The sequence below is a fragment of the Neolamprologus brichardi genome, chromosome 11 (genome assembly GCF_056152115.1).
Source record: "Neolamprologus brichardi isolate AB-2024 chromosome 11, ASM5615211v1, whole genome shotgun sequence".
Lineage (NCBI taxonomy): Eukaryota > Metazoa > Chordata > Actinopteri > Cichliformes > Cichlidae > Neolamprologus > Neolamprologus brichardi.
In genome coordinates this window covers 11,074,634-11,086,141 of record NC_142114.1, presented here as the reverse complement: position 1 = coordinate 11,086,141, position 11,508 = coordinate 11,074,634, and the positions used below count along the sequence as shown (strand labels likewise).

Here is an 11,508-nt window from a genome sequence, read left to right as displayed (position 1 = left end):
AAAAAAAGAATAGGAGGAGGCACAATAAGGCCGCTCCAGCCATTTAATTTCATTTAATTTTCCATCCCATTTGCCTCCAACACTGCCGTCACTCTGACACCGAGCCTTTTGACCACTCTTCATGGCTTCAGAGCGCACAGCGGAGCCGGGATTCACCCTGGCGACTTTTTCCGCTAACAGAAAGGAAAGTCTTCCCCTGTTTTTTTCTTCTTTTTCTTTCCTCCTTTCATTCACCCCACCTCCTCCTCAGAGAATAATTAATTTCACTGTGGAGAAGTGCGGGCCTTTAAAGCAAAGCAGGGGTGGATGGGAACCAGTCGCAAATGGCGAGGCGTTAATAAATAACTCCCCGGCACAGCCGGGCGCAAAAACATTGACAAGATTGTTCGCGTGTAGTTCAGGACTGTGGAGGAGCGCAGGGAGGTGGGGGCGAAGGGGGATAATAGTACCTGAAATAGTTTATTTTCATTTTGTGTGAAATAGTTTATTTTCATTTTGTGTGAAATAGTTTATTTTCATTTTGTGGAGAGATAACTGACGGAAATGCACTAATGAAGTGCTTTTATTTCATTTTATTTTTTAAATTGTTATTATTATTATTATTATTATTATTATTATTATTATTTTTTTTTTTTTTTTTTTTTTTTTTTTTTTTTTTTTGGGGGGGGGGGGGGGGGGGGCTTGTCTCTTTATTTATCACCATCTTTTTGGTTCTAATGTCGCATACCCACAGTCTTTCCTCACTCTAATAGTAATAATCCCCTTCCAAGATAGTTTTAGTACCACATGTTTTACATTAATTGTGCGTGCGTGCGTGTGTGTGTGTGTGTGTGTAAGAGAGAGACACAGGGAGACGTGCACAGTGGACAGGTCAGAGGTCAACTTGTTCATGGTCTGAACTGATCACCCAGTTGTTGTTTTTTCAGTTCAGACTCATAGATAGCATCAAAAAGCATCCGTATCTTTAAACAACCTGCTGCGCGGAGCCTCATTGTGAATGTGATTCTAAGTCCGCCAGTACACAGACACTGTGTTCGCCAAACAAGTGGGTTTTGGTGGGCATCACGTAAGAGCTACAGATGCAAGAAAAATGTTGTTAGAAATAACAGTTTTGGAAAGAATATGGAAAGAATAATTAAAATATATTAACATCCATTCTCAAATGACTTAACATCGCAAAAAAAAGTACACTGTAGCCAGACCTGCCTGTGTGAACTCATGCAAAGTTTTGGAGATACATGGCTTTCATAGGGCAGCGATGTTGCCATGGTTATTTATTTATTTATTTATTTATTTATATATTTTAATCAATCAATTAATCATTCAATCAACCAACAGGTTCAATTACCATGTCAGCCCAGCCACAGGAAGCAGCCAGCAGAATCACCTTGAATCTAGCGTTTCTATTTCTAGCCTTTTTAATAAGAGAGACAGAGTGAGCATATTTTTTTCTTTTTGTCATAATAATAAAAATATTAACAACAATGACAATATATTTTTTGAGAATATATTTCTTCGTTAAAACAAACAGCCTTTTGTACAAACGATGCTCCGTGTTTACATATTACATACCGTGTTTACACACACACATGTTATTTTTATGAAGGTATAAATAAATATATTCTGCAATAATTCTATTATCTTCGTGTCCCTGAGCAACCAAAAAGGGAAAAAAAATCATTTGTTGTATCTTGAGCCAAGAGAGCCACAAACAAACAAAGTGTGAGCGTCGTGAAGATGATGATGATGGTTGTTTCTTTCTCTCTCCTCCTGCTGGTGGTTCTCTCTTTTCAGTACCTGCCTGATCTCAACCCGGCACACGCCGAGAGTCAATAGAAGTTAACAAGTCCTCTAAACTTTCCTGCGCCTTTTGTTAATCTAAGGACACAAAGGCGGAGGCAGAATAAAGCCCTTTGAAGTATGCAAAGCCTAAAGAATGCCAGCCAAGTAGATTTAAAGTAGCCACTGATTTCCAAAAACCTGCCTTGAAAGGGAAGAATGGAAAAGGGTGAGGATTTATGGAGAAATTATACAGTGGATTTGTCAGTTAAAATATCGGAACTGTCTGGAGGACAAAGCCACATGCTGAGGATTAATGGCCGCTCTGGACCTTTGATTCTGCACCCTCTTTTCTCTGGCCTTGACAAATTGGATTTCGGGGATGGGAAGGTCGCCTGGCCCTTTGTGTCTCTTGACCGTTTTGGAGCAATTCATTATACAGCGGGGTGAGGGAAAGTCTCCATGTGACCAGGCCGGCCCGTTTTCTCTCTCCACACAGCTGCTGGGTGAGCCCAACTCTCTCACACTCACTCACTTCCACATAGTCACCGCTGCTGCTACAAACTCAGGACCGCTCCCACCCCCCCACCTCCTCCTTCTCTCCCTCCTACCTTACAGCACAGCATCACCTCTTTGCTACAATCCCCCCAATCTGAAACACCCTCACACACTTGCATCCCCAGATACAGGAGTGGGTGGGTGGGTGCGTGGCTGGGGGTAGGGTGGGGGGTAAACTTACTCTGCTCCATCACTAGAAAAGCCGGAGAGCATAACGCCACCGCGTCACTTTGAGGGCGGACATCGGCCTGTCCTCATCATCTCCTCCTCTCGCTTCATCCCCCTTCCCTGCGCGCTCTCCATACTTCCGTCTCCATCAGTCTTCATGGTTCTGATCTCACCCCACGCCATGCAAGCCACCCGGGCGTCCACCACCGTCAGTGTGTTTGCGGACTGCAGCATCCCGGCCGGGCTCCGGATTGGACCGGTACCGGGCATCTTCAAACTTGGGAAGTACGTGTCGGACCGCAAGGAAGTAGGGCCCAAGAAAAAGGTAAGTTTAGAGCATTAAAAAAAAGAAGAAACGGGGAATAATTTTCTCTTTTTGGAAAGTTCTTGTTTTTAGTTGTTTTTATATATATATATATATATATATATATATATATATATATATATATAAATTTATATATATATATTTTATTAATAACGGTTTTATTTTGAAACTTTTGGCAGATATAAAGATTGATTTATTTTTGTAAGCTTGCCTTTATTCAAAATCATTTTCGTTATTCCAAGTTTGTATCGGAACTGCTTTATTTTTTTCGCTGATATAATATACATTTTACTATATTTATATAGTATATTTCACGCGTGATTAGAATTATGTATATTATCTGATGTTTTTAAACATAAGTAGCTCCAGCAACACTAGAAATTAGATGTATATATTTTTAAACTTGCTCTGTCAAACTCCATCGGGCCTTGAGTTAGGCTTTTAATTGGTTTGGCCTGTCAAGTTGGAAATAATTGAGTTCCATTAGCGGCTGACTTGTCAGTCTGTGCTTCTACTTAACCGGCCTAATGGGCGACCCGGGTCTGCTGTGTGGGATTTCAACCCCTCAGCCGCCTCACATTTTTCTGCCTGGCGGGCCTGTTATTCCGATGAGCCGTTTAATTTTAATCTAATCCGGCCAAAGAAAGATGCCACTGAGACAACATCCTAAAATAAATCAGCAAAAATAAAGGAAAATAAAATAAATGAAATAACATAAATAAATAACTAGATTGAAACAGTGAAACATGAATTAGTCCCACGTTATCAGCAATTAATTATTTAAATTAAGAGAAGTTTGGTGGTTAAATGATGCCTATTCAAAGACCAGCATTTTTGCACTTTTTAAGTCCTTCGGACTGGAAGTATGGGGGGGGGGGGGGGGGGGGGGGGGTGTCGAAGCCAATATATCTGCCTCCTTTTTTTTTTTTTTACACGCGCAGTAGTGAAGAGTTTGCGGCTCTGTGAGCATCTTTAACTGCGCCGTGTTATTGTTGAAGCTGTCATCGGGGGTGATTGATGTGTCTAAATGCGTGGCCCCGGGCTGCCGGCGATCATCAGGTGCAATCTCTGTGTCAAATGTCACGCTTCGATCTTTAATGTCCTTGAACAGTTTAGAAACGCTCTGACACTCCTCAAATTCGTTTCCCATATCAACTCAATTAGGCCCGTGTGTCATCCTCTTTAATGAATTATCAGCAGAGCGGAAAAAGACGCATTAAGCGCGTTTTAAGGAATATTATTAGTGGCCGCTGAACCCTTCAGGTAGCTCGACTTGGAAGACAGTCGTTTGTGGCAATTTCGTTTTTTGTAATGTGAAAAAAGATGAAAATAGCAAAACTGCATTTTTTTTTAAAATGAAGGCAGCGAACTTTCTTTTAAAAATGTTCCTTTTTCTGATGGTCAAAAATGGCCCTCACTGCTCACGTTTGTCTTCATCGTGTTTCTCTTTTTCCCCTGGCTCAGATCCGCTTGGTAAGGGGGGAGTTCGTAGATGAGTCAGGATGTCCTGTCCCGGACTGGATCGGATTAATCCGCGCCGCCAGGAACAGCCAAGAGCAGAACCTGGAGGCTTTGTCGGACCTGCCTGGCGGACAGGTGAATATTTTAAGCCCGTGACATCACAGTTAACGGCCTCGTGAAGTTTCTCATGAGCAAATTCCTTGCCCCTCTATATGGACTCTTAAGTTAACACTGCTTTTGTTTTTTCTTGAGATTTTCTACCGCGTGCTGAGAGAAATCCCCGCAGGAGAGGAGCTTAGTGTGTGGTACTCCAACTCTCTGGCCCAGTGGTACGACATCCCCACCACGGCCACTCCCACGCACGACGAGAAAGGTAAACGAGTCTGCAGAGAGTGGTGCTGCTAATGTGGACAGTTGAACGATTTTCAATCCAACGACAACCACAACAATAATAATAACAATATCATAAAAAATCAGTGACGTTTTTTTTCCTTCTAAGGACGCGTGTGTCGTTTTCACGTGAACACTACCTTCTGTGGCCATGGCCTCCGATTTACAGATCTGACACATCGACATGTTGAGGGTTTTAAATGACTGCCAATACCCCATAATGTGACTGCTTTATCGCTCAGAGATGGAAATCAATTGGATGTTTTTTCCTCTCTGCAGGCGGATTATTTATTCATTTGCAATGCATTCTTCATTTCGTGCGTTAAATAAAATATCGTGGTTAAGAAATCAAGTGAAGAATAGTATACTGGAATAAAAAGATTCGTGAAGGGAGAGAAAACTGCACTTTTAGCTGTATTTTGGGTGGTGTTTAATTATTAAAAACTAGTTCTTGTGGGCGGATGAAGACGATACAGTGGATAACAGGTCATCAACGCAAATCATTTTTTGGAGTAAAATGCTAGGATGAAATGATTCGATTTGCTAACATTAAAATACAGAACACAAGAGGATTTCAGTTTTGTGAAAGATAATTTCTCGATGGGTTAAGATTTTTCATCAGCCCGTCTTCGAATTTTTAATCAATTTGTGCGGGCCAAATTGGTGCAAAGTAGGCGTTTGCGCGTCGGGGATTAAACACTTAATCTTGGTTAAAAAAAAAAAGGAAAAGCTCAGAAGAATTTAATCGGTTTAAAAAAGATTATCCACCGATACTTCATTGGAAATTCCATCAACAGGCTATTATTTTATCTTGCACATTTAATTTCGAGCTGGAAGGGCCTCTTGAATACTTCCTAAAAGCACAGCGGCGAAGCTTTAAATGATATCAAACTTGATTCGAGATGTTTTTAAAGCTCTTACTCTGCCACAAAGTAGTTGCGGTTCATGAAACACAGAATAAAAAAGCAATTAAAAGCAGAAACTGACGCGCCTCGGCGACCATAGAGAAAGAAGAGGCTGGTGATTCAGTCGCGAGACTGGAGGTTAACAAATGTCATCGCGCCATTAATATTCATGTATTCAAAAGAAAATAAATTCAAAAACAAGTGCTTCACGGTAAATTAGGTGGGTGCGTTAAGGTATTGTGGGCTAATGAATGCTAACTTTTATGTGGGGTGTATATTGCCCTGATTCTCCGGCCCAACACACCGTGTGCGCTCCTGGACATACGCTCTCCTCCATTATGAGGCGTCAACAGATGGGCCGCCGCCATTGTTTCCGGGGACTTGCGATTTCAAGCAACAGCTGCTGTCACTTCCACGGGAAAGAGCACAGAGAGGAAAAGTCCCGCATTCAATGCGTCGTTTTCTGAGCGCCAGATTGGGCTGGGCGTTTGCCCTTTTGATGGTGATCATAAACAATGGCCCGTATGAGGATTACAAAATCATTACATCTATATTAGGCCTAACCTCAGAGAGCTGGACTGGGGGTCATTATGTGTCTATTACCATTTGGCACCAGATCTTAGAAACCGGATCATATCCATTAGGCTTGAATTTAAATTTCAGGTGCTGTGTAGCAGTGACTGATAAAAATCTGTCAGAGTAAATGGGATATTTAAATAGGTTTTAATGTTATAGGTTTTTTATGCGATAATGTAGTTGGGAATGGGAAACGTGTATTTTCTGATTTTTCAATCCTTTCAGCCCAAGCTTATGTTTGTTTGACTTTTGTGTGTGTGTGTGTGTGTGTGTGTGTGTGTGGTTACATGTACAGTTTTTTTTTTACAAGTTACAGTGGCTGTTTTTGCTAACGCTCCACATTAATGTCTCTGTTGTTGTCGTATGTGTTGTCTCTGTAGGTGAGGAGCGTTATATCTGCTGGTACTGTTGGAGGATATTCAAATACCCGAACACACTCAAGGCTCACGTTCACTTCCACTGCGCACTGAGCAACGGGCGAGGGTTTGTGAGCAGCGAACAGGCCAGGGGCACAGAGACCTTCAGCAGGTCACCAAAATCTGGAGACATTCCCAACAACTCCGCCTCACCGAGGAGCGCTCACAGTAACTCCTCCATCACAGACTCGGGTCGGCGGGCGGTGTCCTCGTCCCCGTTTTTGAACAAAACGGGACTGTCAAAGAAAAGCAGCTCCGAGGAGCAGGACAGGGCCCTCGACATGAGCGTCACTTCAGGCAGAAACCAGGGGCACCTCCTCGGCCTGGGCGCCACCACTTCAATGCTAAGCAGCATGGGCTTCCATCCTGGTGTGCGCTCAGCCTTTAAGCCAACTGGTGTCTCAAAAGTCCCGGGAACGGAGGGCTCCAGAGAGGAGGCCAACGGAAAGCTGAGCGGTATGGGATTCAGCAAACTCATTGGGAACATGAAACCAATCCGCAACGTGGGCGAGGGTCTAAACGCAGGAGGGAACCACCCTCCCAAGTGCCCACCTGCAATTATGGACTCCACATCTCCGATGGTGCCGTGCACAAACGCAATCCGAGGTTTCCCGCTGCTGCCTCACATGGAGGAGACCTCAGCTTTCAAGCACGTAGAAAGTCGTTTCCACTCCGGCCTGTCCCCGTCCCGTTACCCACAAATGCCCCCTGGTCTCCATTTTGAACGACTCTCCCTCCCTCACTTCGACGGTGTCAAGACTTACGGTGGAGACTGTAACATCCCCCTGATGCCCTTCACTGTCTATAACGGGGAGCTTTTATACAGCTCCCCCTACTATCCGCTGAAATTCCACTTCAGCAACCTCCTCAAGTACCCAGAATCCATGTCATACTTTGGTGCACCCTCGCTGAGCCACGACCTGGGGTCGATCACGAACATTGACCGGGAGATTGCCATGCACACACAACAGCTGTCAGAGATCGCAGCAGAGAAGAACCGGACACGGCTGGATTCCATCCCCGCCGGAAGCACAAGCAACACCACTTCTGGCAAGCCTAAAAAGGGACATCTGTGTCTTTACTGCGGCAAGCTGTACTCCAGGAAATACGGTCTGAAAATCCACATGAGGACTCACACAGGCTACAAGCCGCTCAAGTGCAAGGTGTGCTTCAGGCCCTTCGGAGATCCCAGCAACTTGAACAAACACATCCGACTCCACGCGGAGGGAAACACACCCTACAGGTGTGACTTCTGCGGAAAGGTGCTGGTGCGGAGGCGGGACCTGGAGAGGCATGTCAAGTCCAGACACCCCGGACAGACCGTCAAGAAACTGGAAGACAAACCGGGCGGTCTGTTCGAGGAAGCCGAGCAAAAGAGCGACAATGACAGCGACGTGGACGTGTGCTTCACCGATGACCAGAGCGACCAGGAGTCGAGCAAAAACAACGACTGAGATGTTTTTCACGGCCACGTAAAGACTGGCGTTGTCTTTAAATATTGTACACAGCAACACGTGTCATTTAGTCTTGTATGAAGTCTTGCATTTTTATATTTTAGATGCCTGGAAGGCTCGCGAACTACAAACATGAAGAAAACATGTTTCTGGCCTCGAAATAAACCTCATAATCCACAGCCTAGCTGTTAATCTCAGTAATAAGTGGGGAGCTAGGCTTAGTATTCAGTTTTCTCACGTTTCCCGGCTGCTTCGGACCCCCAAAAACCCTTTAAAAAAACAAAAAACAAATAAAGAAAAAAGAAAAAGATGATCGTTGCGTTTTTGCCATGCAAACCAAACCACAACAAAAGTGAAAAACAAACGAGGAAGCTTCGACATTTCGAATTTTATTTCAATCCTCGCCCACATTCCTTTTGATGCCGACGAAATCACATCTGCCAGCGATTCAAAAAACAAATAAATAAAAATATTCACATTTCAGCAAAACCGTGAAGGCAGCAGCGCAAAACAAGCAAACCTCAGTCACACAAGAAAAACAAAAGCTCACAAGACTGAATATGACACTAAAACACGTCTCCTTGATTTGGTTTGCAGTGTAAAATCCCCCACATCCCCCTCCTCGCCAATTAATTTCATATTTGGAACTGGTTCTTAACTAAAGGCCCACCAGAGGAGGGGTTAGCGTTACATTCACTACACGGGATGTAGACACATGATCATTGTTGTATTTCCCCTCCCTCGGACTGTCAGTTGCACTTTAACAAACAAGCAAACAAAAAAACAGCAATGGGCATTTCATCTCCACGACACGGCTGCTTAATTAGCTGCTGATTATTGATTTGAATATTGTATCTATAGCCTCACCCGCACCCTCCTCCTCCTTCCCACTCACTCACTCACACACACCGGCGCGCCTCGCGCACTGTTCTTAAACTTGCACTTTCTTGCCGAGGCGCGCGCTTCTCGCTGAGGCACCCGATAGCGTCCAGTTTATTTAAGGAATCACGTCTAGACAAAGAGTATGTATTGAGTGCAGTTATAGCCTATGTAAAGAAGTTGTAAAGTATGATATTTCAAATTTCAGTGGAGAAGTGATGTATACGTTCGTTTCAAAGTGATCTTGTCCACGACGGACAATGTTTTACTCCTGTCATTGAGTCGGTTGCTTTTTAAATAAATTTAATTTAATCTTTTTTCTTAAACAAGCTGTGTGTGTGTGTGTGTGTGTGTGTGTGTGTTATAATCCTCTGCTACTTCAAACATAAAACTTCATCTAATACACGCTAATAAATACATTTTTATTTATTAATCTATTTTATTTTATTTTATTTACTCAGATTTTGGAGGCGCTTAAAGTGTGCGTAAATTCCGCTACAGCTGCGCAGTGAGTCGGCCCTTATTGCCCTTAAAACAAGCAGAATATTTGTGACAATTAAGCAGGATTTCTTTTTAAAATATACATAAATTAAAAAAAAAAACCAAACAAGTAGCTAACGGAAGAGAAAATGCCACTCAACTTCAACTGGGTAAACCAGGCTTCCCAAAAGGACTTGTTTAAAGACGTCTCCTGCGTGGTGGAAGACAGTAGGCCCACGTCTTTGTAAGCTGAGGTATGTTAGAAATATTTACAATTAAAATAGCAAAAAAGCGGACCCCTGTATTTGTCACACTTTTACATATTGTATTAGCAGATCGTTAAAGCGGTTGCATTCATGCGTCAGCAGCATTTTATTCTCTTTGCTGCATTAAAGAAGGCATTTTGTTTCTGTATATGCGCCACAATAAAGAAATTTTCTAAAATAGCTGTCGTCTAATGAAATGGTTTATAACCGTACAATATTTAAGTGAAAATAAAATCGAGTAAAATTAATAAAACATAAAAAAAACCCCAAAATTGAATAAATTGGAGGATTTTTTTTCGCGAAAATTAAACGAAAGCCAAAGGTATGCTCCGGCCCACGACTGCATGAAATCATAGAGTGGGTGTAGGTTTCATCCCGTGTGGATTCTCTGGACTGAGGCAAGCTTTTTTTGTTGTTTGTTTTTTTCCTGTTAGCAGGGCGGACATTCATACACCGCTTTGTTCTGCACACAGTCCCCCTCAGTTAAGGAGCGACAGTGTCCAGTATAACAGCAATCACAATCAGAAATTCAGTAATACATAAAATCCGTTTGTTGTGGCTTTCTTTTATAAATCACAGTATTTAAAAATGCGTCATGAGCTACGTGTTAATTTACCAACTTCCTCCTGCTAATTTTAAATGAGCACTGTTGATTGGAGTGCATCCCATCATTTTGAAATTAAAGCATGGCCCGGAAGGTGGGGGAAGGTGGGGTTGAAACCCATTCCAGATCACATCCCGGGTACACCCTGAACAAGTTGCCAATCCGTCACAGGCATAACACAGAGCGACAACCAGACACTTCCACATTCACACCTGTGGCCAGTTTAGAATGAACCCAACACTGTTTGTCTTAGCACACAGCACAGCACACAGGAAAACTCCAAGCAAATGTCATTAAAGAATGACTATTATTAATTAATAAAGAGTCTCTAAACGAAAACATGTTTCAACAGTAAGACAGTAAGAAAATATTCCAGGCTGCGTGTCCTGTTTACAACATATGAGAACAACGTAATCTCTGTCAGATTCTACGGAATCTCAGCTCAGTGTGGGTTCAGTTTAAAAGTTTAAAAGGTTTGGCTTGGACATGATGTTAAGGTGCAGTTAATATGCTACTTGATGTTTCCTAATACTTAAACAGATTTTTTTTTTTTAAAGGTGCTGAGCCGCCTCAGCTGGCTCCATTCCATGTCTGCTCGGAGCTGATTAAGCTCCTCACTTTATCTCCAAGGGAAAGCCGCGCCACCTTCATTTATTTTGCTTTTACGCATGCTCTCATTCTTTTGGTCACTATCACAGGTGAGGGCAGGAAGGTAGATTGACCAGTAAAATCAAACTCTCAGCTTCACGCTCAGCTCTCGCTTCACCACAATAGACCTGCAAAACATCTGCATAGCCTGCTGCAGATGCCGCACCAATCCGTCAGTCAATCTCCTGTTCTTTTGTTCCCTCACATGGATAAAACCCCAGGATCGAAGTGCAGTACAAGGAGAAATGTCAGAAATGCGATATGAATTAGCAGAATTAGCAGTTTATGAATTAGCAGCTCATAAAAGTGAAGTTCCACGAAAAGCAAGAGTAATTACAAGAACTATTTTTTTTCATTAATAACGTTGCTCCTTGCAAACAGCGAAGAAAGCGGTTACCTTATTTTTGCATGCAGTAGAGCTCAGTCTGCCTGTAAATGATTTAATGTTCCTTTACAAACCTCACAGCATGTAGTAAACACGAGAAAAAGGAAATGAGGCATTTCAGCTTCACACGCAGCCAGGTTTCTTGTCCATCTGCTACCTGCCGATGGACAGTAAATTTGAAGGTTATGTGAAGTGCTCTGAGCTCTGCGCAAAA

The 11,508-nt window shown here is 42.8% G+C and overlaps 1 protein-coding gene across 1 annotated transcript; it reads left to right on the top strand.

Moving 5' to 3' along the window:
* Positions 1-2,573: 2,573 nt before the first annotated feature.
* Positions 2,574-9,218, top strand: prdm13 (PR domain containing 13). Its single transcript, XM_006794816.3, has 4 exons — positions 2,574-2,830; positions 4,295-4,426; positions 4,544-4,664; positions 6,543-9,218. The coding sequence occupies exons 1-4, from the start codon at positions 2,663-2,665 to the stop codon at positions 8,030-8,032; spliced, it is 1,911 nt and encodes a 636-aa protein (XP_006794879.2). The 5' UTR covers positions 2,574-2,662; the 3' UTR covers positions 8,033-9,218.
* Positions 9,219-11,508: the final 2,290 nt, after the last annotated feature.

Bases quoted from the DNA above. Each gene is read 5' to 3' on its own strand.
- prdm13 (XM_006794816.3), top strand. From the start codon at position 2,663: ATGGTTCTGATCTCACCCCACGCCATGCAAGCCACCCGGGCGTCCACC. The intron at 2,831-4,294 runs GTAAGTTTAGAG...CCCCTGGCTCAG, and splicing joins AAGTAGGGCCCAAGAAAAAG to ATCCGCTTGGTAAGGGGGGA. The intron at 4,665-6,542 runs GTAAACGAGTCT...TTGTCTCTGTAG, and splicing joins TCCCACGCACGACGAGAAAG to GTGAGGAGCGTTATATCTGC.